General features: G+C 42.8%; 1 protein-coding gene across 1 annotated transcript in view; it reads left to right on the top strand.

Moving 5' to 3' along the window:
- ZSWIM6 (zinc finger SWIM-type containing 6) overlaps positions 1-25,142 on the top strand; it is a 95,190-nt gene extending 70,048 nt beyond the window's left edge. Inside the window, exons 5-14 of the mRNA XM_083153248.1 lie at positions 6,487-6,666; positions 9,167-9,343; positions 9,560-9,706; positions 11,813-11,959; positions 13,764-14,024; positions 15,625-15,760; positions 16,975-17,132; positions 18,890-19,053; positions 20,975-21,056; positions 22,398-25,142. Of these exons, the coding sequence (XP_083009374.1) occupies positions 6,487-6,666; positions 9,167-9,343; positions 9,560-9,706; positions 11,813-11,959; positions 13,764-14,024; positions 15,625-15,760; positions 16,975-17,132; positions 18,890-19,053; positions 20,975-21,056; positions 22,398-23,260 (2,315 nt within the window). The 3' untranslated portion in view covers positions 23,261-25,142. The remainder of the gene's footprint in view (positions 1-6,486; positions 6,667-9,166; positions 9,344-9,559; positions 9,707-11,812; positions 11,960-13,763; positions 14,025-15,624; positions 15,761-16,974; positions 17,133-18,889; positions 19,054-20,974; positions 21,057-22,397) is intronic.
- The last annotated feature ends 526 nt before the right edge of the window (positions 25,143-25,668 follow it).

The following is a 25,668-nucleotide window of genomic DNA, read 5'->3' as shown; positions in this document are numbered from 1 at the left end:
ACCGCTGGATGGTGGTTGGTTGGGGCCCCAGGGACATGTTCCTTCTGCTAGAATGGTGTCATTTGGCGTCAAATATTAGCCTTGTAGTCGGTCCATTTAAGGAAGATGCGAGTTATGTTTTTAGCCTATGTTGCTGTTTTTAAACTAATGTTTTTTTTTTGTTATTGTGGTCGCTCGTTTCGCGCCCCATATGGATACCTTCCTGAAATTTGCAGCATGTTGAAAATTCATCTTAAAAACAAGATGATAGCTGATGCTAATTGACAGCCACAAGAACGGATGATTGACTGGGCCATATTGGGAGCTATCTATATACCATACAGTATATAGAAGCTGGACCTCCTATGGTTGTGCTGCTCTCATCTGAGCCATGTTTGCAATGTTTACGGTTGCAGCAAATGACGTTGCATCAGCTCTCACTGCAACTAAGCACTTTGTATATTGCTATTATGAGATTTTCAGTCGGTTCGTAAATTCATACCCGGATTTAAACTACAAATATAGAGAAAAAAACAGAACGAGCAGAGGCAAAGCAATGTTTGGCCTGTTTCTGTCTAAACAGGCTCCCATCCCCCACGCACAAATAGAATGCAGCCTCCAGGACAGCAGACACCCCCTTGCCATCAAAAATCTATTGCATTAATCAGCCAGCCAGTGCAAAATGCATGCAGAGTGATTATACTATCATGCACAATACAATCAGCATGAAGCACTTGTCAAGACCAATACATCAAAGTTTAATTCAGTAATAGAATGAATTAGAGCAAAATGAAACATTCTGTTCTTCCAAGGAACACAGCCCATGGAACTGGTGCCTTCTGCAGGCTGCATTCAGGGGCCTTCGTTCCCAAAAACAATTGCACGGTTGACTCTACCCCACACACAACAAGGACAGTGAGTGCAAAGACCAGATGAAGTTCCATCATTGTTGTATTTGTCCATGGAATATTTTTAGCTGGATAGGTCTATTTTCGGTTATTGAAAATCCAACTCTTCGGTCCCCTTCCCTCCTTGTACTATAGGATTGTGATGCGGATGCAGAATCCATATTTTATCAGGTTGGCTTTAGAACCGAGGAATGCAAGGCAGCACTTCCCTGATCTGAGTTCCAGATTTGGCCCATTAATACCGGTCTATTCTTTTGTAGCTATGAGCACAGTACCCTTAGATGAGGATGCTGTTCCAGCTGAATGATTAAATTGTCCGAACGAAGGGAGAACATAAAGGTAATAGTCAGAGCCTATTTCCCCCTGCCCCCATTTTCTCAATATGATGTAAAGATGTCCCTAACAGAATGAAAATGCTGATATTACCATTAGCAATACACTTTCCTAAAAAGTACAATATTTTTTTTCCTTCGGACAGTGTCATAATATACCAAACCCACTTTCTCTGCTTACGGCAAACTTGTGTATTGGATTCCTGTAAATTGTATCGTTAAAGGCAATCTCTTCCTTTGTGTATAGCCGAGGCTTACATGCGTCGTATAACCTAAGAAATGGGACCTATTCTGAAACAATTGGGACTTTTTATACATGTAGAACCATGTCTAAAATACATTACTATTGTTGCCCATACGTACAAGTGGTGATTCCTGCATGCTGATCTGTGATTTCTCGGGATTGTCAAAATTCCATCTGTAAAAATCCCAGACTCCGATGTCTGTCATTTTACAGTTGGAATCCGAGCACAAAAATTGCCAAACAGGTTTCACTTTGGTGATCCCTCAACCCAATAAACAGCAAAAACAGGCAATTGCCCCAATTAGTTGCTGATGTATGCACCGGTTTACTCCACACTGCCCCTGGCATAGCACTGCCACAGTTACGATTAACAAGCGCCGCTGGATGACAATCGGTAGGAATGAGGTTCCTCTGTATTTACAATTTGGGAGGGTACAGAGATGGCCGGTTTTCTGTCTGTATTGAAGTTCTCCATATTCTGTTTGTGTGGTTTGTGGCTTATGCGGCTATCTGTTCTAGCCAGAGGATTATGTCGCTCCTCCGAGCGATCGTTTATTCCACCTTTATTGAATTCTTCCATCCAATACTCAGGAAGATTTTTGACTTTGGAAGGAGCATCTATTGACTTCACATATTGCTTAGTTATCAGCAGGTATTTATATTTTCCACTTGTCTTCTGAATCTGGTTCTCTAGAACGGAGTGCCTATTAAAATGTAACTGGGGGATACGTGATTGGCAGGGGCATGTCATCCACATGTTCTCAGAGCCTGTGTAGGATAAAGTCTTTTTTTATTAGATGCTTTCCCAAGAGATTTCCGTGATGAGCTGAATACAGCAGAACAGAAGGAAGGTGCATGTGACTGTGGAATGTGGCTGCCATCCGCCATTATTTTTAGCTAACATTTTTTCCTAGTTTTGCTGTAAATGATTAGTTAAAAGCGTCCCACTCCCCTGGATGCCACGAAATCCTTAAAAGCCAACACTCCGTCATTGGTGTAAACAAAGAGGCTTATGTGAAATTGGCTTTGTGTTCAAATCACACTTTGTATCTGGTCTTTGTCTGGTTTTGCCTCACAGATTAGAGATATGGATCTACATAGATATATATTATACAAAATTCATTCTCCTTTCTTCTGAGTATATTGCAGCATTCGTAGAGCCTCTCACAAGCACGCCTGTGTCTGTGTGAGCCCTTTGTCCGCTAGAACTGGTACTTCTGGTGCATCTTGTTATTGGAAAGTCCACAGCTAATGAATCCTCAGCAGCTTGTCCTTCACTGAGGCTTATCCACCCGAACTGCTCCCCTTTTATGCTTGAACATTTATGGTTTCTTTATGCTCTGTATATGCAAATCTATTGAAACATGTCAGATTGTTTGGAAGTCATTTCGGAACACGCACATTATGCAGCCTTGGGAAGGACACACGGGGCATTGTTTCCATTTGTCAGTGTTCTACAGCTTATGCTTGATCCACAGAGCTGCCTGGTTGTGGCTGCAGCACTGTTACTGTTGGTGTCTATACCAAAGCCTTGACATGTTTTCCAATTTCACTTAGCCTCTGCAACATATTGCACCTTTATGTTTGCAGCCTTTTTTTTTTTATGCATTCATGTGATTGCAGGTTCAGTTTAGAAAAATGGAAAATAACCCTGAAATCCACTTGCTCCCTGTCTAAGTGCTGGCTTGTTTCTCTGCAATCGCTGACAGGCCTGCTGCGATGCGCGGTTACTCATTGGTTCCCCCTCCTCACACTGTCACACTGCTTCACACATCAGTGGACAGGATACTACACACCCTCCCCTCCTTCAGCTCACCCCTATGCTTTTTTTTATTTTTTTTTATTTGGGAACCTGGATAATATGAATGAACAGGTGCACAGGCCCATAGACAAATGCACCATAATAACATAGTGGCAGGACACAATGCCTGGTCTGTGTAGCACAGATTCCGAGGCTCTGCAGTAGCAAATATTGCTGGCTGCACGAAAATCTCTCTGCACTTTAAACATGGCTCCACTTTTATACAGCGTCGTCCCCCAACCCCAAATCCAAGCTAAATTTATACAGGCTTCAAACATTTCTCATCATAGCTTAAGGGTTCGTTGTTTTCCTGCTGGGCAGGAATACTGTCCTCATCCATTCACCTTATAACTGTCTCACAAAGCACAACCTCGGGTAGAACACTCATAATGTTCACCTAGCATCGGGTATGGTATATGGTTCCGACAGTCATTAGCCCGACGTCGGGATCCCGACTGGCCGGACTCAGACAGCATGGTGAGCGCAACAAAGCCCCTTGCGGGCTCGTGCACGCCACGCTGCGGGCACGGTGGCTCGCTTCGCTCGCCACCTATTCTATTCTCCCTCTATGGGGGTCCCACGAGGGAGAATAACCAGTGGCCGCCCGGAACCCGTCTGTCGGAGTTTTAACAGTTGGGATCCTGAGGTCGGGTAAATGACTGTCGGGACCCCATCCGGCACCCCACAGCAGCACGCTAGGCGTGCAGAGCAAAGCTTCTCTTTCGGCAGACCTCATCTTAGTTTCTCTGTGGCACTCAGTCGGTTAAAATGCAGAATGTTCAGAATATTTCCATTCCCCTGTTTTGCTGTCTGCTTGCAGATAGGGTTTTTGGCCGGCGCGTGAAGCTGGTTAGGATCTGCTCCTATGGTGTCCTTGCTCAGAATGCCTGTTCTGCAGTTTCTTTTCGATTCCTACTGCAACAGCAGATTGTTCAACCGATTGAGCAAATGTCGTCAAGTGTGCAAAACGCATCCTTTAATGAGCAAATGAAGTGTGGCTGAATAGCACTCAGACATCTTCACGCTGCTGTCAGAGTTCACGTCAGCGGGGAGACAGCTGATTAAAAAAAAAAAAAAGGTCCATGTGAAAATAGCTCGTTTCAGACCTCACGCGTGCAGACTCGCCCGTAATGTAGTGTCAGGGAAGCCGATCCTGAGCCCACGGTATGTGCCAAATGTCAGCACAAATTGGACTTCTTCAAAAAGGGGAGGAAGGGTGGGAGCGTTAAACAAATTTATTGGTTAACCTAATTACTGAAATGACAATAAAAAGGAGTCTGGTCCCATTAAATGCAGTTGAGCATCTTGATGAATGATGGGCGACGCGTGGTCTGTAAATGAGACACTGAATAATTTGTCTTTTGTTTGCTTCAGGTATGTCTGCAATAATTTATTCCGTCTTGTTTCTTGCTCCATGGCATGCCACATCTGACAGGTCTATCTTTATAATATAATACGGTTTTGTGCGTTGCTGCTGGTGCCGTGCCGGTAATTAGAGAAATGAATAGTTCTTTCTGTGTGCGTTTGCCGTAGCTGGTAGTACAGAGACACATATGGATAAATACTGTACGAGTAGATCCATAGCTGCGTATGTTTACACCGCTCCGAGTAACCTCCGTATTATACGTCTGCCAACCTGAAGTGGGTGTAATGTCGATAGTGTTGTAGCTTGCATTGTTGTAATTGCGAGTCAGTGTTCTTTACATTACTTGATGGCTTTATTGTATGTAACCAGGACTACAGGCGACCTATTGTGTGTGTGTGATGTCAATCAACCCAATTTTTTTTTTTATTGTAAACAATACCGTCTAGTTATTCAATATGCTGGAGGAGGTTTATCAAACCTCCCACAGCAACTGGAGGGCTGCTTATTGCCCACTCATGGTCTAAAACATACTGGTGAAGATGTTGTTGTCCATATCAACCAGTCAGATAAATTGTGGCTGGTTGCTACGGGCAACACTTTGTCCTCTTTAGATGGTTCAATACATCTCTCTACTCCCCTAAGACGGGGTTGCTCACTTTACATGTCTTCCCATGATCTGGTCAAGCCTCAGCACAGTAAATGCCACCATTTACTGTGCTGGGGAGGGGGAGGCTTGCTCATCCTTCCCGGATGGTAGGCAACCCTGCCTTAAGCTGGGTACGACGCAGACAATGCAATCATATCACTGATTTTCAGTGAACTGTCTGGAACTCCCTGACACAAGATTTAGTGCATACACTATATCTGGTCAGTGCATGGTGTTACAAATGATCTGGTCAGTGGCCACATATAGGGGTATGCTGTCATTCATAATATAGTCAGGATTGGGCTGCATGTACAGACAACAGGTCGCTTTCAACCCACAGGTGCACGCATCGATAAGGATACAGTGCGTACTCCTTAGACTGCATGCATGAAAAAAATCATTATTTGTTACGTTTCTTATATAGCGCACACATATTCCACAGCGCTGTTCAGAGTATATTTGAACATTCACATCAGTCCCTGCCCCAGCGAAGCTTACAATCTATATTCCCTACCACATGTACACACACAAAGACATTCTATGGTTAATTTGTTGGTAACCAATTAGCCTATCCCAGTATATTTTTGGATTGTGGGAGGAAACCAGAGTACCCGGAGTAAACCCGCACAAGCACGGGGAGAATATATAAACTGCCCAGTTAGGGCCATGGTGGGAATAGAACCCATGACCACCAGTAATGCTAACCATTACACCGTCCGTGATGCCCCATTGACAATAGTCGTTATCGTGCATATTTTTCCGATATTGTGTACGCACCTTTATTCCTTTTTCTGCAGCTACAGCTTAGCCCGTTATGCAATGTTGATAGCTTACAGCACCACCGCTAATCTGGACCTGAATATCGGCACCTCCCTATGCGCTGTCCTATGCATATTAGCCCACTAACAGCCAGTTATGTTCCTTTTGTAAACGTCTGATGCCTTTTGCGTTGCATAGTTTGTTCCTCATTTATTTTTGGTAATATTATATGACTAGCATCTGTTATGTGCAGCAGTTTCTTGCAAAGATTCCTTAAAGGCAAACATCACCTCTGTCCATGTCACATTTAACAATGTGTTGGAGGGTTCTCCGCAATCTGATGCATTGTATTTCAGAGCATTTGTGGAAGAGGCCTTATTGGGTGCACCTGATCTGTCAGTAGCGCACGTGCTCCTGTTTATTGTGACGTTCTCTTGTCTGTTTCTGCTAGGTGCTCTATGGATGTGCATAGTCTTAAATCCACACTGCAAGCCTGAACAGAAGGTCAGTTGGCTGAAACAGCTGAAGAAGTGGAACAGCGTGGATGTCTGTCCCTGGGAAGATGGCAACCACGGCAACGAGCTGCCCAACTTAACCAATGCCTTGCCTCAAGCTGGGAATGCCAGTCAGGGTGAGAAAACGGACACACCTTTATTTACTTTGTCATTATTTTTGAACATTCCGTACATTTCCTAAACATACCAGTTTGACTAAATGCGGCCTTAGCGCCTGGATTTTTTTTTGTAACATTTCCTCTATGCGGACCCATGTTTGCACAACTTCTTAATGCTACAATATGTTTCTTAGTTAGAAGTCAGACTTGGGAGTTTATTTGCTAAGCAGCCGCCCGTAAAAGCCGCAGGTTCTTGGCATTTTTAAGCTACAAATATAAGTGTTCTGCTAGTAAAACCATTGGCATTTTAAATTCGGTGCTCAGACGTGGCGAGAAACCAGCTTTTAAAACCAGTCAATTTGGTAAATAAACCCACTGGTCATGACGTTCCGTGTTCATTGTGCCCTTTAAAAAATATTCACTCTACTAATGGGATCTAGTCCGTTATCTGCTATGTTTCCTAAAGCTTCATGTGACTATATAAGAGATGATATGGCTTATACAGGTTGAGTATCCCTTATCCGAAATGCTCGGAACCACAAGCATTTTGGATCAGGGAGTTATTTCGGATTCTGGAATATTTTTTTGTTTTTTTTTACATACTTACCTGGTCCCCTGATGGTCCCCCAACGTCCACGGTTTCCCCCAGCATCCGCAGCTGCCTTCTGGATCCTCTTCAGCGGCATCTACAGTCCCAGGGATACATTGCACAGGTGCCGCTGAAGAGGATCCCGGAGGCTACCGTGGATGAGTATGAAAAAAAGGGGCTGGGAGGAAAAAATAAAAAAAAAGAAATATTCTGTAAAAACCACGGTTTTCGGAATATTTCGTTTTTTTTTTTAAATAAACAGATAAGGGAGACCCGACCTGTACATGCTTTTCACTTGCATGTTTCATCTTGAAAAGAACATTTTCCAGGTTTACATTTGCCTATACCCTGGTAGCCCATAATTGGGTGAGGATGAAATAGCCTTCATCCATTCCTTAATTAGCTCTTGTCATTTTTTTTTTGTCCCACTGCAATGGAGCTTGCTTCATTTTAGATGTTAGGAGTTTTTCAGTATCTGAAGCCAACCTGAGCCACATTGTGAAATCATTTTGTACATCTGTAAACTGGCCATATCCTCATCCGATAAAAGGGGCAGGGGGCTGAACTATGTTCCGATAATCCGGAAATGTAGATTGTATGCGTAGGATCTGCACTCGCAGCGTAGAATACACTGGAAAACAAAGACCAAATCAACTGATTCCAACTGCTTATTATCAGTTCATTTTCATGGTCCCCCAATCACCGGTCCGATCTGGCCAGTTTTAATTTGATTCTGACGGATTGGCCTGATAGATCAGACGAAAAATGGCAAAATCGGAGGTGTTTGAAATCAGATCAGATCTGATGTTCGTTCCAGTGCGCATCGTATCGGAGCCTGGAGATCTTATGTGCAGCACATAAGATGAATCTGAATTAGACCGCCAGCTGCACATGACGGGTGCTTTTTAACACCTGCAATGTATCGCACCATCTTTACCTTGAACTCCCCGGGCAGCTCCCTGGGAATCATTTATCGGTATAGCGATATATCAGTCAGTGACCATATTGCTGACTGTCCCGTTTTCATCAGCGACAAATTATCAGTATTAATCTTTGTAAGCCAGTGCTTGTTTGGTTTCATTGTGATTTGTAAGCACATTTGAAACACTAGATAGACTCAACATCAAACAATAACTGTTCATGATATTGCACATACTGTTATGCTGGGTACACGTTTACCAGAGAAATCCACCAACCGAGCAGCTGATTCAGATAAGCATATGCACTGACCAATCAGCTGATCTATATGTCCTGACTTCACGGTTGGGCGGGCATTTGAATTTGCCCATCCAGCTTTGATTGCCATACCTGCAGCCAATGTGTGTGTGTGGACTGCCCATAGGCAGACAGATGTGCCAGTGTATCTGCATATATATCTGCATACCCTCCAACATGGCCCATTCCATTAGGTACAAAATGCTCTGTTTCTGGACTTTCTTACCAGTGGCAGTTGCAGAGGTGGGGCTGCAGCACAGTCCAATATTCAAAAAGGGGAGCCACACCTACTGCCACTTCAAACATCACTGTCCTGGACTCACTGGCAGTTGATATGACCCCCCCTCTTTGAATTTTGGACTGTGCTGGAGTCCAACCTCTGTAACTGCCACTGGCAGGGAAGTCCAGGAACAGAGCATTTTGTACCTAATGGAATGGGTCATGTTGGAGGGTATGTATCTGGCATAGAGTCTGTTACTGGGTATAATCTCGAAACTGAAGACTTAATTGACGCGAACTGTGACGTACGCTAAAAGTGACCTGCAGGTTTTCCAGAACTGATTGATAACTGGTTTCTCTGTTTATTCGTGAGCCCAGGAACACACGCACCATTCTCTGTCCTGGAAATACATAATACACAATTTCCCTTTGTCCCAATTTGCACAGGACTGTACTGTATGTATGTTAATAGTACATAATCTATTCTGCCGTCAGATTCATCACATAGGCCTCATCGAACAGTGTTCACACGAGCCATCGAGGCGTGCGATCTCCACTGGCAAGATAGCCACTTACAGCACATTATCAGCAGCGACCTTTATACCAACTACTGTTACCATGACGACACTGAGAACTCGCTCTTCGACTCCCGTGGGTGGCCACTCTGGCATGGTAAGTTACGCAGCCATAAAGACTACTCTGTAACTTGCCGCTTTGTTCCCATCTCTGTGGAGCGGAGGGGGAGTGGTGGGCAGATGAAATACTCGGCAATAAGAGCTGATCTTGTTCTCCCACTAGTCCCCCCGTAGGAGAAGGGAAAATATCTGTCATAATGCTAGAAAGGGCCGGGACAAGCCACCACTTTAAAGTTTTCTGTCTTCCCTCCAGAGCACGTCCCTACAGCGTGTGCGCGGGTGGATGCACTGAGGTCACATGGCTACCCACGTGAAGCCCTCAGACTAGCAATAGCCATTGTCAACACTCTGAGAAGACAGCAGCAGAAGAGAATGGATGTTTTCCGGATACAGAAGAAAGGTATGAGAACTTTATGCTCACAGTACTGAGGTGTTCACTTAGAATAGTGCATGAAATTGGTGTCCTGACTCTGGGCCAGATGCTCTAAGCTTTAAAAGTGATATAATGGAGAGTGATAAACAACCATTCACTTCCTGCCTGACATTTTTCAAACACAGTCTGTGACATGGCAGGTAGGAGCTGATTGGCTGGCTGTTTGTCACTTTTGAAGCTTAGTGCTGTTAGATCACCATTGTACTTTTTTTTTTTTTTTTTGCATTCTTGTCTAGTCACAAGATATGAGTTAGTGGCTACATATGTATTGACAACCTTATGGCTCTAGTTACTGGGGGAACTAGAAGTCCCAGTGTATTTTGCAGCCAAACGCAGCATTGTGGCCTACTCGGACTGTACTTGCTGTTATCATTATTGTGCAGTGAATTGGGGCTTGCGTTTCACTGTTACAACCCACAGGTACTAAAAGGGTTAATTTTTGTTCTGAGAGAGCCGGTAATGTAATTGCTTTGAGATGAACGCGGCTCTCTCCGGCAGATCATATAAATAATACAGAACGCAACTCCAGACAGATTTCTTCCTCTGACTCTGAGCCGCACCAGCCTTTGAACGCTACAAACGTGCTCGCTGTGTGTCCACTTTAAAGGACGATGAAACAGTTTAAGGAAATTTAAATTTAGTTTAGTTCATTTATTTTTTATTTTTTTCTATATTTCAATATTTCTGCCTCTTGCATATTTCTTTAAATGGCACGGTAATGCGATAAGCCAATACATATTCTGATGCACCAGAAGGTTATGTTTAATTTATGCCCATCAATGTCTTTCAGCATTTTTGCATATTTTGCTGGCATCCAGCCAATTTCTGCCTCTGATTCATAATATATTATTGTGCGGGTTAGAGTTTTTCTGCAGTCCGGGTAACCTATTTCTCAGCATCGTCCGATGTTATGAACTGCCAGGTTTCACAACTTTACACTGAGTAGAGGGAGACAGACTTAGGGCCAGATGCACTCAGCCGGTGATGGCTTAACCTTCACACGCCAGCTGTTGTTGAACTACACATCCCAGCATGCCCTGCATCAGTTTTACTATCTGGCCATGCTAAACCTGATGCAGGGCATGCTGGGATGTGTAGTTCAACAACAGCTGGAGTGTGAAGGTTAGCCATCACTGCACTAAGCTTCAAAAAGTGATAATATGGAGAGTGAAAAACAACCAGCCACAATCAACTGCTGCCTGGCATTTTTCAAACCCAGCCTGTGACATGGCAGTTAGTAGCTGATTGGCTGGCTGTTTATCACTCTCTCCATTTTTATTACTTTTTAAAGTCGAGTGCATCTGGCCGTGTAGCAGTGATACTGTGACACCAATTGAGAGTAGGTGTCCCTGATTATTTTATTCTTGGCCCTCTTCTCTATCTCTACATGTCCTCTCTGGGTGAACTTATTTGTTCACTTGACTTCCACTATGCCGAAAATACTAAAATCTACCCCTCGTTTCCTGATCGCTCTCCTTCCATCCTAACTCATATCTCCAACTGTCTCTCTGCTGTCTACTCTTGGATGACCCATCGCTTTTTTAGACTTAAAATATCAAACACTAAGCTGACCTCTTCCGACCCTCCTGCATAAAACCTGACCATCTCTCATCCTAACCTGTTTATGCCCACCTCTCCCCCTTCTGTGTTACCCCTGTCTGTCTAACCCTCCCCTTTAGAATGTAAGCTCTCACGGGCAGGGCCCTCTCTCCTCATGTGCCTTTCTTAGAATATATAAACCACTGCCACCCTGATAATTGCTTCAGTGTCCTGTCCCCTGATGTAACTATCTGTATTAACCATGTACTTGTCCTAAACTGTCTTGTAATGAAATTTTGTTTTGTGCTTGCTCATAACTATGCTTTGTACAGCGCTGCGGAATTTGTATGCGCTATATAAGAAACTGTTAATAAATAAATAAATAAATAATAGGTTAATTTTCAATGAACACTACATCTGGCCAGTATTTGGCTGCCCTCAGGTGACTGGTGCAGTGTCTCAGCACTCTGATCATGGGGTCTTGTGGTTTTTGAGGTGATGGGCATTAATTCTGGGTTATTTCTATGAAAACAGAGCTGCTTCACAAAGGCATGACCTCGATCACCAATCTGGAAGGCTGGGTGGGGCATCCTCTGGATCCTATCGGTACTCTATTTAGCAGCCTGACCGAGGCATGCAGAGTGGATGATGAAGGATTCCATGGGTTTCCAGATTTCACAGGTAAAGTGTATTTTTATTTTATTTTTTTATTTTAGGATAATCATATGTCGTCCATAAGAAGCTAGCTTTACTTGCAGACCAAGGTACCAAGCTTCATTTCTGTAGTAGTCGTTAACATTGCAATGGTCTGGAATGACACGGATTGTTTTGTTAGCGCTATCATTGCACGCTAATAACTACCATGTAGTATGATCAGCGTTTGATAAAACCGTTAGCGCTTTATAAGCAGATTCCATGTTGCCGTAGTAATTGTGACACAAATGAGCGTTGCTGCTCGGCACACACAGTACAGCATTCCGTGATTTCCATAAATGACTGATACCCACTGCTTGTAATGAATGATTGATGCCGTTCCAGCTGCAGTTTTATTAAGTTCTAAGTAGGTATTATTGAGATTTGTCAGGAGGCATTGTGTGCGGCTTTCACGCTGCAGACTGCCGTTTCCAACAGGAAATTAAATTCCTTATTTTGATTTCTGTGTGGTGTCAGACCCATGGCGAATGGCAGAATAGAAATTGTGCATCCATATGCAATATATGATTTATTTAGCTTTTCTTTATCATTGTGTACTGTCCACTGAATTTGCAGTGGGAGCGGTTGCTTCTTGTGGATGCTGAGAACTGGTAACCTAACTGAGACATGAGGCACCAGTTTGTAGTGTTGGGCTGACTATTGTTAAAGCCCACAACATGTCAGATTTCATAGGTAACTGGTACACAGTAAATATGCGCTTTGTGGCACATGACTTAGGGCATTTGTCATGTTTCTGAATGTGGTGGTAAAATGTTACTGTGGTAGTTCTGTTTTGTGTTTCTAGTGTTTGTAAGCCAATGGTTGGCTGTATTACAAATCTGACACCAGGACACACCCCTTAAAAAGAGCGTAAGATGTCACATGATGCACACCTCTTTTCTGGTAGACAAGGGAACATGTGGCTCAGACAAGGTTATTAAGTACACCACATTCCCATCATATACTTCCATTCTTTTAAGTTCAAATTCTAATCCCTTCCAGTCCTTTCTGCCCACAGCTACCTGTGAGGTACAGGTAGCTGCAGGGCTACTGACTGATTCAAGCTTTGCCCTCTACTATCAGTGTGCTATCTTGTTCGGAGTACTGATAATGACAGCGGTGCACAGCGCAAGCTGTGATGTGCTGTGGAAGGATCAGCTATGTGTGATGTGCTGCGGGAGGATCAGCTAGCTGTGAAGTGCTGTGGGAGGATCAGCTAGCTGTGCTGTGGAAGGATCAGCTAGCTGTGATGTGCTGTGGGAGGAACAGCTAGCTGTGATGTGCTGTGGCAGGATCAGCTATGTGTGATGTGCTGTAGCAGGATCAGCTAGCTGTGATGTGCTGTGGAAGGATCAGCTATGTGTGATATGCTGTAGGAGGATTAGCTATGTGTGATGTGCTGTGGGAGGATCAGCTAGCTGTGATGGGCTGTGGGAGGATCAGCTAGCTGTGATGGGCTGTGGGAGGATCAGCTAGCTGTGATGTGCTGTGGGAGGATCAGCTAGCTGTGATGTGCTGTGGGAGGATCAGCTAGCTGTGATGTGCTGTGGCAGGTTCAGCTAGCTGTGATGTGCTGTGGCAGGTTCAGCTAGCTGTGATGTGCTGTGGCAGGTTCAGCTAGCTGTGATGTGCTGTGGCAGGTTCAGCTAGCTGTGATGTGCTGTGGCAGGTTCAGCTAGCTGTGATGTGCTGTGGCAGGTTCAGCTAGCTGTGATGTGCTGTGGCAGGTTCAGCTAGCTGTGATGTGCTGTGGGGAGATCCTTTAAAAATCTGTGTGGTTTCTTTGTTACAGATGGCTTTGGGCATTGCAGATCTCTGGAATACCAGCACCTGTCACCCCACAAGTTCCTAGAGGAAGGAGAGTCCTACTTAACGCTGGCCGTGGAGGTGGCGCTGATAGGACTGGGGCAGCAGAGAATAATGCCAGATGGTTTGTACGCACAAGAGAAGGTCTGCCGGAACGAGGAGCAGCTCATTTCCAAACTGCAGGAAATTGAGTTGGATGATACGCTGGTGAAAATCTTTAGAAAACAAGCAGTCTTCCTATTAGAGGGTGAGGAACAGGAGCGTGCTGAATAAGAATTATTGTTAATCGCCTTTCAGTGACCTATTTAATGTTATTTTTTTATTTAGTTCATGCTTTCCTACACAACTTTTTACATTGCATTGCCTTGGTTGTCCCCAAGGTCATTAAGGCATTTTTCGTTTGATTCAATTCTATCCTTTGAACAGTTATTATTCTATGCATAGGCAACAGTCCACACAGTCAACCACAGTCCTCAGGACCCCCCCAACAGTTCACGTTTTCCAGCTCTCCACACAGAATCACAAGTGAAGTAATTAGCTCCACCTGTGGATCATTTAAAATGTGTCAGTGAATAATGAGTGCGCCTGTGCACCTGCAGGGTGACCTGGAAACCGTGAACTGTTGGGGGGTCCTGAGGACTGTGGTTGACTGTGTGGACTGTTGCCTATGCATAGAATAATAACTGTTCAGAGGATAGAATTGAATCAAACGAAAAATGCCTTAATGACCTTGGGGACAACCACGGCAATGCAATGTAAAAAGTTGTGTAGAAAAGCATGAACTAAATACAAAAACAACATTAAATAGGTCACTGAAAGGCGATTAACAACTGGTGATCCAACCAACTTGGCAAAATGCACAAAGAAATCACCAAACATAGATTGAACAGAAGTTTCAGGAGGGACTTAGCAAATCAATAAATATGCTCCCCAAATTCTCTGCTCTAACAGAACGGAGCTTTGCTCCAAATCGCAACTAATTGGTTTAGAATGGGGCAGAATGCATAATAAGGTGCATACACACTGCGCAATTTTCACCCGGCCAAGTGATTTTTCCAGAGGGCAACCGCTTTCCATAGCAGGATGCTATGGAAAGCCGCACACCTCGTCGTTCATCTGCAAGTAATAATACCAGCACTTGAGTGGCGGCTGTACGCACTGGGTGGCTTTTGAGCTGAAAGCGGCTCAAACGGCAAAACTGTGCTGCTTTCACCTCAAAATCGCCCAGTGTGTATGGTCCTCAACCTGCAAATAGGATTGCTGCAGAAATACTGGATAAACTAGCAACCTATTGGATACAGTTTAATTTGTTTTGATGTTTGTTTTCGTGTTTCTTTAAAAAAAAAAAAAAAAAATTTAAACCCCTTCAGTGTTTTTTTTTTTTTTATGGAGCGCTCCCCACTAGATGAGTTTTTTGGGGGGAGCGCTGAGCATTAAATCAGCCACTGCCCGGACCTGCCCCTGCCAACCCGGCTGTGTGAGACGACGTGACTTTAGCAAGGTATGCCGCACACAGCCGAGGGGAAGGAGCAACGCAGACAGTGGCAATACCGAGACTTTTCCTGGTTCGCCAGTATGGACACTGGAACATATCCTGGAAAACTCCCAGAAGTGCCACTGAATTGGTTAATGCTTTTGTTTTGTTTTTTTGTTTTTGGTCTTTTTTTTTTTATTATTATCACCGTGGTTTGCATGATCTGTGGTCATAGTTTTTTATAAATGTTAGTGCTTTGTTCTACCTTTTTTCTGCAAACTGCTATTAAGAATGTATTACCACGCCAACCAGTCAATGATGTGAGTAGAGGCAGCACAGAGATATTAAACGTGTATTTCTTTTGTCTTCACAGCTGGGCCATACAGTGGTTTGGGTGAAATCATCCATCGAGAGAGTATTCCAATGCACACATTTGCCAAGTATCTTTTCACCTCCCTCCTACCTCACGATGCTGAACTGGCATACAAGATTGCACTCCGAGCAATGAGGTACACATCCCGAAGTCTCATCCCTATTTGCATCCTTGTGTATTTAAAATTGGCTGCCTAGATTTTTATCACTTCCACGAGATCCCCAGAGAAATTCAGGGACCACAGTCTGTTCTGTCGCTGTAAATGAGGAGCAGCGTTGGTTTCATTAGGAATTCCAGGAGGAGAGACAATGGTTCCGGACAGTGCTTAATCACAAAACTGCTTCTGATTAAACTTCAACTAAATGACATACAATTTTTGTGAATTAAGGGGATTTCTTTTCTTTGAAAATCAGTGTTCCTACATTTGATAAATGGATTCAATTAAAAATATTAGATATATTATTTAAGCTAGTTTTAAATGTGAGTTATTAGCTATGCCAGGATTGTAGCACAGCTATGCTTGGTGCTGGTATGACTGGCTTGTCAGGCTAAATTCTACAACTGTATAGTCTGTATATGGATAACTGTTTATGAGCTTAATTATACCCCTTTCACATCATACAAAATTACTGGGTTCGTGCCGGTTTCTTGCTTGTTCGATCCGGTAATTGGTGCGATGTGACAGTGGTTACCGCTTACAGCTAACCGGTAGCAACATGGCAATACGAACCAGGTAAAACAAATGTTTTTACCGGTTCGTTGCTGTGCAGTGTGAACGGGTTAGTCGGGTCGTGCGACCCGTTTCCCGTTCACACTGTGGAGGAGGCGGCGGCGCTTGGAGCAGCATCAGCTCTAAGCGCTGCCTCCTCTCCCTCCCCCGATGACGCTCCACCGCACCCCCACATGACATCAGCGAACCGTCAATATTGCTGGTTTGCTGATGCGATCTAAACAAACTTCACATGCAGGGTCGCACCGGGACTGTACCGTTTCACATTACTGGTGCGACCCTGCATTTGGGGTCTGAAAGTGGTATTCTAGATTCATCTTGGTGTTTATAGGGGGAGTTCATCAGTTTAGTCCAATTCATTTTGTTTTGTGGGATTTTATAATTAATGGCGTATTCCATTCACAAACCTGAGTGTAGAAGAGGAGCCATAACACACACAAAGCTGCAACTTGATACCGTGATACCTGGGCAGAACCTGCTCCTATAATGTAAATAAGGCAACTTGCATTTTTCGAGTTTTACATTATAGTAACTCTCTAATTGAGTGATTTATCTATCCTTTATAAGTTTTTTGGTTGGTTAAGACACTTTTATTTAAATCTTCTTGCTTTTTTTCCTAGGTTGCTAGTGTTGGAATCCACAGCTCCCACTGGGGACATGTCCCGGCCACACCACATTGCCTCCGTAGTTCCTAACCGTTATCCCCGTTGGTTCACACTGAGTCATATTGAGTCGCAACAGTGTGAGCTAGCATCAACAATGCTGACCGCAGCCAAAGGTACAGTATGGGACCCAGACTGACTGGTGGAAAGCTTTATCAATACCTACATTGTGCAAAACATTTCAGTTATCACCTTTCTTTAGCGAGATTACTGCAAATTAAGCCCCATACACACATTGACTGCCACCAATATAGATATTCTAGTAATTATACAAATATATCAAAGGGAAGGTAGTTTGTCAATGGTAAAAGTCGACCCATTATGTCCATGGGACAATGCCGACACTGCAATCATTGAAACATTTTATCCAGTGTCTTTAGCATCACTTTAAATATGATGCTTTATAAACATGTTTAACATTAATTATTATTAACAGGGTTTTATATAGCGCACACATATTCCGCAGCGCTTTACAGAGAATATGTAAACATTCACATCAGTCCCTGCCCCAGTGGAGCTTACGATCTATATTCCCTACACACACATAATTTTGTTGGAAGCCAATTAACCTACCTGTATATTTTTGGATTGTGGGAGGAAACCTGAGTACCCGGAGGAAACCCACGCAAGTACGGGGAGAATATACAAACTCCACACAGTTAGGGCCCTGGTGGGAATCGAACCCATGACCTCAGCGCTGTGAGGCAGTAATGCTAACCATTGCATCGTCCGTGCTGCCCACCATCTGTTAAATAAAATTCTAACAAAGTCAGCATTGTCCCATCCACATTGCTATGGTCGACAGCATTGATGTCGACAATATGTATGTATCCCATGCTATAAAGTCCACTAGGCAACTACAGTTACTTATTCAGCCATTAAACTGTGTACTAGAGGGGTTGGCTGGTTTGGATTCAGTACATTTTCAGTATAACGTTCAGTCCTTTTATGTAATAAGCAAAGGTAACATTAGGGTAAGGCTTGACTACTTCAGCTAAACATACAGTTTCCCAATTCAATAGTCTGGAAATAAAACCGGGAAAAACCTGAAGTTTGTGGGTTATAAAATACCTTTATACATTTATTTTTTACCTAGTTTAAGTGTTCTAATGCAGCCGGCATCTAACGTATTGTACTTGAGTTAGTATATCTGGCTTACACCGATGGGGTCAGTTTACCAAGCTCCTAAAAATGATGTCCATAGCAACTATATTTTCTAGGATGCAATAGAGAAATGATAAACAGAATATGGTTGCTATCGGCAACATCACTGTCATTTTTAGAAGCTGTAGTATATTTACCCCTAAACTGTTAGATGTAAAAAACCTTCATATAGGGTTGGAGTTTTTGTGAACACTCAGTAATTTTTCTAAAGTGTTCTCATCCGGTGCAGTGTCCTATGCTTACTGTATTGTGAATTGGTCTCTCCCGATTATGTATTCTTGTCACTAACTGTCCAGCCACCTTCTTGCAAGCGTGGACTGTGACACATGAATTAGGACTTTGATCTTCAACCCCCTCCTCCACCCTCCCCCTTTCCTGCTGGAACATAACATGTAGCAATCTGCTTTTTCCAGTAGCTGCTCACCTGGTGGCAGCAATTACAGAAATCGTTACATCTGATTACATCTTTTCTTATTTGAGTTTTGCCTTCCCATCTATATTTTATTTGGCGAGTTCCTCCTCCACTCTCCAGAATGTTGTTTTTTCTAGTTAAGTGTTTATGCATTAAAGCTTTCTTTGGTCAGCTGTGCTCGGGAGCCCATATGGTTTCTTAAGTGTTTTCTTGACTGATTCCTGGGATGTGCCTGGAATGAGTAATTCCTCGTGTATTAGATGCCTGAATAAAACGTCTCTTCTCTTCCATCTGCAGGTGATGTTAGGAGACTGGAAACAGTGTTAGAATCCATCCAGAAAAACATTCACTCCTCATCGCACATATTTAAACTTGCACAAGATGCATTTAAAATAGCAACTTTAATGGACAGCTTACCAGATATAACACTTCTGAAAGTATCCTTGGAGCTGGGCCTTCAGGTTAGTACAGCAATCAATTGCGAGATGTCGCCTAACAGGATTCTGGTGCTTGTTCCCTATTAAAGATCTAAATATGCAGATACAGGTCGGGTCTCCCTATTTCGAAAACCGTGGTTTTTCAGAATATTATTATTTTTTTCCCATACTTAACATGTCCCCAGCGGCCTCCGTGATCATCTTCATCGGTGTCTCCGGGGCAGGGGTGCATTGCGCGGTCGCGCTGGTGACATCACTGGCACGACCGCACACTCAGGCAATGCATACCTGGGGCTGGATACGCCGCTGAAGAAGATCCTGGAGGACCGTCAGGCCACCACCTGGAGACCAGGTAAGTATAGGGGAAAAAATTATTCCAAACCCCAGAAAAATCCTTTATCCGAAATGCTTGTTCTCCCGAGCATTTTGGATAAGGGATACTGAACCTGTATAGCCGTATGCAGCAGAGCATGCTGGGTGTCTTGAAGCACCACTTCTTCTAGCATGCCAGATAGCACCACGAGGCTGGGGACGTGGGGATGGTTGTGTTTCCTGGGCAGTGGGCTCCAACTGTACTGCCGTTTGCAGGAACGGATAGAAACTTACCACTTGGGGTTTCATTAGAGTAATACTCGTACATGCAAGGATTCCATAGACCTCTTTGCTGGGATGTTACAAAGAGTCACTGTCGGCCAGGGATGAGGAACCTTCGGCCCTCCAGCTGTTGTTAAACTACACATCCCAGCATGCATTGCTACAGTTTTTCTATTTAGCCAGGCTAAAACTCTTGCAGGGCATGCTGGGATGTGCAGTTGAACAACAGCTGGAGAGCCGAAAGGTTCCCCATCCCTGCTAGGCTGTAACATGCTGCAAAAATGGCGCAGTATTTCTAGTGTGGATTATTGAGCTAAATCAGTCTTTGCAATCTCTCCAGTGCATTCCGGCATTATATAGAGCTGTGCAGATCCAGGAAAGCACATCAGTGTGCCTGACAACCTTGCACAGTACTATGCAGAATGCACATTGACATTCCAGGGAATACGCCTGTGCACTGTGGACGAAGTAGATGTATAGGTTAAGCTACATATTGATTCCCCATAATGGTTATCTATGGGTTCCTTAATAGCATTGCCAAACAGCGTGTGAAATCAATTTCTGTTTTCCCGAGTGGTAAATGATATACATTCAAAATTGGCATTTTTCCCTGATACATGCAATATGCATCTGACTGCGGTATAAGCTCTTAGCTGTACTGCAGGAAGGCTAGAAGGAACTGATCCCATGGAAACACCCAGCACACTACCCTATAGATTCCCTCTGCCCATGACATTGGAAGGGGCATCTCCTGCTTGCAAATCTATATGAGATGCTTATTTCTCTTGTAGAATTCTAATCTGTCAATAAGCTAGCAATGCTTCAGCCATCAAAGTCCAAATAGCTAAGCATTGTGGAAGTAGGCGTATTGCTTGGTCGGAGCGGAATAGGAATGTGTGATAAATGTGCAGAGACAGCCCCTCCAAAACAATGACAAGAATTTGGGACATTTTCAAGATAGACAGGGACGGGCCTCCTCTTGAGGAGACTCTGAACCCCGACAGAGTCTCATCAGAGCGTGCCATGGGCTGCCGCAAAGATCATTCCACCGCCAAAGCTAGTTACGCAAAGTACCTCTGCAGATTGTTCATATTAACGCTTTATATTACGAACTATATACCAGGGTAACAGAAAGTTCCAAATGTGCACTTTAGAAGTCCAAGCAATCACTTTTGTATTTGTAGTAATTTAATTCAGTTCAACTGCTCAAGCCGAAGGCCGGATTTTGTCCATTCGGTTTTGTAAATTGTAAAGCCGGCATCTAGCATTGACTTGGTAGGCTGATATGTAAGATCGAACGACGAAGGCATTTCATCAATTGTATTTTCACTGCCAGTTGTGTGTGTTTTAGGTAATGCGCATGACCTTATCCACTTTAAACTGGCGACGTCGGGAAATGGTCCGATGGCTGGTAACATGTGCGACTGAAGTAGGTATGTATCTGAAGGGTTTACTTTAACTAGTCTTCGCACGGTTGGGTTCCTGCATATATGTTTATAATATAGTCAGTCTCATCTATTTTAGAAGGACCGCTTCATAATTTTTCTGTTGATGTCACCTTAATAGTTTTTATTGTTTGATGATCATCAGACAATATCTACTACCACTACACGGTTGATGCACAATTATAAGGCGTCACGCCTAATAAAAAGCCTAGTTCTCGTTTTGTGTCCAATAAAGTGGTCCCTAATTTAACGCGGCAGGCTTAAGTTAGAAAACATTAGGCCTACACACATTCCATAGCAAACATTTTTAAATTAAAGGTACAAAAATGCTTTAAAGGACCAATTACTGCTCCTACAATCCTGCTCTTTACTCTTTAGGAAATTATTGGCTAATTAAAAACCCCAAAGTATTTATTTTTGGTGTTTATAGCGCGGTTTCCCAAACTCCACAATCACAGTCCAGGTTTTTAGGATATCCGTGATTGAATCTATATGGCTAAATCAAATTGACTGAAGTATTAGGTCACCTGTTCTCAAGCATGGGTGGTATCCTTGAATCATGGACTGCATTTGTGGAGTTGGGGAAACTGGTTTATAGGAGGCTAAAAGAAAAAAATACGTTTGCTTTTGGTTTCCCTTTCTTGGAATCTCAATAAATGCTAGTTTTGGCCATATATGTTGTGTTGGGTTTATTTGCATGTTGCAGTGAGTAAGAAGACTAATGGTATTTTATGAAACTACAAAGTGTTTTAGGGAAAAAGTATAATTTCTGAGTTCTATAAGAAAAAAAATATATAATTTTGGAATGGGACAAGCAGTTACGGAGAAATACCTTGAACACGAGGTTGAGAAAACCCTCTGCAACAAAAGGGTGACTTTATGAGGTTTCTCTTGAACATACCTCCCAACTTTTATTGGTGGCCTTCTATTGGGGGCGTGGACTCACAGCGAGAGGGCATGGTCTTCAAATCGCATCACTCATGCCAGGCCACGCCACCGTTTGCTTCTGCTGCCCCTCTGCCTGTGGGAATATGTGATGTGCACAGCGTCTATTCAGCTGTGCACAGCGTCTATTCACCGCTGACAAGCAGGTGGCAGCGGGGACTCCAAACTGCCCCCACCCCACCGCGGGACAATGCTTGGCCCCAGATGGGACACGGGAACTCCCCAAAAACCGTTTCAGCGGTAAACGGGACAGTTGGGAGGTATGTCTTGAATACTCTGCATCTCCATCCTCTCAATCCTTTGCAGATGACCATCCTTTGCAGATGACCAGTCCACCATATCATGCAATATGAATGTATCTAATGTTGTTGTTTCTGCCTGCAGGAGTTTATGCACTGGACAGCATCATGCAGAGCTGGTTCACACTCTTCACTCCGACAGAGGCCACTAGCATCGTTGCTACAACAGTGATGTCCAACAGCACCATTGTCCGTTTGCATCTAGACTGCCACCAACAGGAAAAGCTGGCTGGCAGTGCTAGGACGCTTGCCCTTCAGTGTGCCATGAAGGACCCCCAAAACTGTGCCCTGTCAGCACTTACTTTATGTGAAAAGGATCACATAGCTTTTGAGACTGCTTACCAAATTGTCCTGGATGCTGCTACGACTGGCATGAGCTACACACAGCTTTTTACGATAGCACGGTACATGGAGCACCGTGGTTACCCCATGAGGGCGTACAAACTAGCCACCTTGGCCATGACGCATCTTAACCTGAGCTACAACCAGGATACACACCCTGCCATTAATGACGTTTTGTGGGCCTGTGCGCTCAGCCACTCGCTTGGGAAGAATGAACTAGCAGCAATTATACCTCTTGTGGTCACAAGTGTCAAATGCGCGACAGTACTTTCAGACATTCTGCGCAGGTGCACTTTGACCACTCCTGGGATGGTGGGACTTCACGGGCGGAGGAACTCTGGCAAGCTCATGTCACTGGACAAATCCCCTTTGAGACAGCTCTTGGATGCCACAATTGGGGCCTACATAAATACAACGCATTCGCGGCTCACACACATCAGCCCTCGACACTACAGTGAATTTATAGAGTTTCTTAGCAAGGCCCGAGAGACCTTCTTAATGGCTCACGATGGACACATTCAGTTTACACAGTTCATAGACAACCTAAAACAGATCTACAAAGGGAAAAAGAAACTGATGATGTTGGTCCGTGAGCGCTTTGGTTGACCATGTGTGAATGGGGGGAGGGGGAGGGAGAAGGTTTGTTTTTACTTGAGCCTGCCTTTTTATCCTTTTTAACTTAAGAAAAAAAATGTCAAAACACAAAAAAAGAGCCACACCGGTATTATGTGTATAGTTAAAATTGAGTTTGCAAACTAAATTGTCATGTTGTGAAAGTTTTTGGTTTTTTTTGTACTTTTTTTATTTTTTTTTTGTTCATTTATCTGTGTATGAGAGAGAGAGGTTTAAGGTTTGGTTTACACTGAGTATATGTTGTCGAGTGGCAAAAGCCCACATAGCTCTCCTGTTTCTGTATTCATTCACAGCCTCAAAGAATAATGCGAATGGCTTTAAAAGAAATTTAAAAAAAAAATCTTGAAAAAAGGAAAATACCAAACTAAAAAAAAAAAATAAAAAAAAAAATCCTTAAACCCTTCATCCCGCGACAAGTACCTCGAATGGATCCAGCTTTACTCCTCCGTATATCATTCTTACATTTCAGCATAACTCCACACCACAGAACCCCAAAAAATAACAATACTCGTAGTTACAAAAAGCAATTAAGGCTGACTTAAACGTGGCTTTGCAACGCGGTTCATCTTAAAGCATGGCACCACAAGCATGTGGAAACTTAGCGACTGTCAACATACATTCTCAGGGATTATCAAGATAAAAAGAATGAGAGCATTTATTGTACTGTATATATATTATAGTATATGTCTGAATATTGAAAACAAAGTATAACATTAACTAATTTATAAAAAAAAATATTCTATGTAATGCAAAATACTTGAAGCTGCAGTAGCTTGGTTTTAAACAAAACTAAAACACTTAAGAGGAAAACATATCAACGTGTGATGTGCGCCTTGCTTCAGTGTTGGCTTGGGTGGTGATCATAATATGCTGGGCATCTATGTAGAGCCACCTTGTTCACTGCATGGCTGGGCTAATTCTGGTTGGAAAAAAAAAAACATTTAATTTTTTTTTTTGCCGTTTTTTTTTTTTAAGTCGGTAGGAATATTTTACCTTTATTATATGCACACACCTGGCATGTTTATTTTAAAAAGACATTGTATACAGCCAGAGCCGCAAGCCTTAGCATTAAGAATATAATATGCCACAAAGTAGGGGGGTTTTGAATCCTCAGACCAGACAGATCTTCCAAGACACTCATTCAACACAATAACGCATTTTAAAAATAAAAAATCGGTTTTCATCCATGACGCCTTGGCAGCAAGCTAACAATAAGCTAACCTGTTGTGCACAAATAACATAATATATATTTCTGCATAGGTATTTTGACTTTGTGCAGGACAGAAAGTTGTGTAGGTATGACTGTTCAAACTTTTTTTCATTTTTGTTTTGTTTTTGTTTTTTAGATTTTTATTTTCTTCCTCTAGATTTACTCAAAAACAAAACAGCCTTCTATCTTGCCTTGTCTTAATGCTTTAAAATAACCAAACTGGAGATCTAACTACCAAACTGTTCATTATATAATTAAATACCAATTTATTGGTTACAATATTGTGTCTTTAATTTTAGCTGAATGGTTCTGTATCCTTGTGCTTTCTAAAGCAGTTTTTTTTTTTTTTTTGTTTGTTTTTGGTGCAAAAGTCTAGTGTCTCGTTCCCTTCATTAGAGAACATGCTTTAGGTATGTTTGTAAGTATTTTTGTTTAGAAAAGAGAACTTTCATGCTCTTCATTTTATTTATTATACTAGGTAAAAGGTTGTACTTCATCACCCCATGTAAACATGCTCATGAAGTTGAAAGTAATTCAGATTTGATACACTGATATCAATTTATTTATGTAACTAAATCACTGTTTTATAAACTTGTTAATGATCAATTTTTTTGTTTTGATTAAAATTAGTTTTTTGAAAGTTGATTTCAGTTTTCTTTCTGGTTGCCTTGGGACCGGTTAATCACCTCTAAGGCACTCTAACCTCAATATATTGTATGTATTCTGTATATATCAATATAGGGTTTTGTATGTATTTTATACTATTCTTTATATCCATATAGACTATATTATGGTTGCATTTGTGTATATAAAAGCTAGGTTATATTATACTGCAATATAAATATACACCACTCATTGGGATTACAGTTTGGAAAAAAAATGTGGTAACTGTTAAGTTATGGTAAATGCATCTTAAGCATATAAACATTATTTATAAAAGTCACAGCAAATAAGGGGAAATTAATCAATTATTGGTGCCAGATGTATCAAGCTTTAACAAGTGATCAAATGGAGAGTGATAAACAGCCAGCCAATCGGCTCCTATCTGCCCTATCGCAGGCTGAGTTTGAAAAATGAAAGCTAGGAGCTGATTGGCTGGCTATCTGCCCTATCGCAGGCCGAGTTTGAAAAATGAAAGCTAGGAGCTGATTGGCTGGTTGCTTATCACTCT

The sequence above is a fragment of the Crinia signifera genome, chromosome 1 (genome assembly GCF_055691185.1).
Source record: "Crinia signifera chromosome 1, ASM5569118v1, whole genome shotgun sequence".
In the NCBI taxonomy this organism is placed as follows: domain Eukaryota; kingdom Metazoa; phylum Chordata; class Amphibia; order Anura; family Myobatrachidae; genus Crinia; species Crinia signifera.
This window is presented reverse-complemented; position numbering and strand designations above follow the sequence as displayed.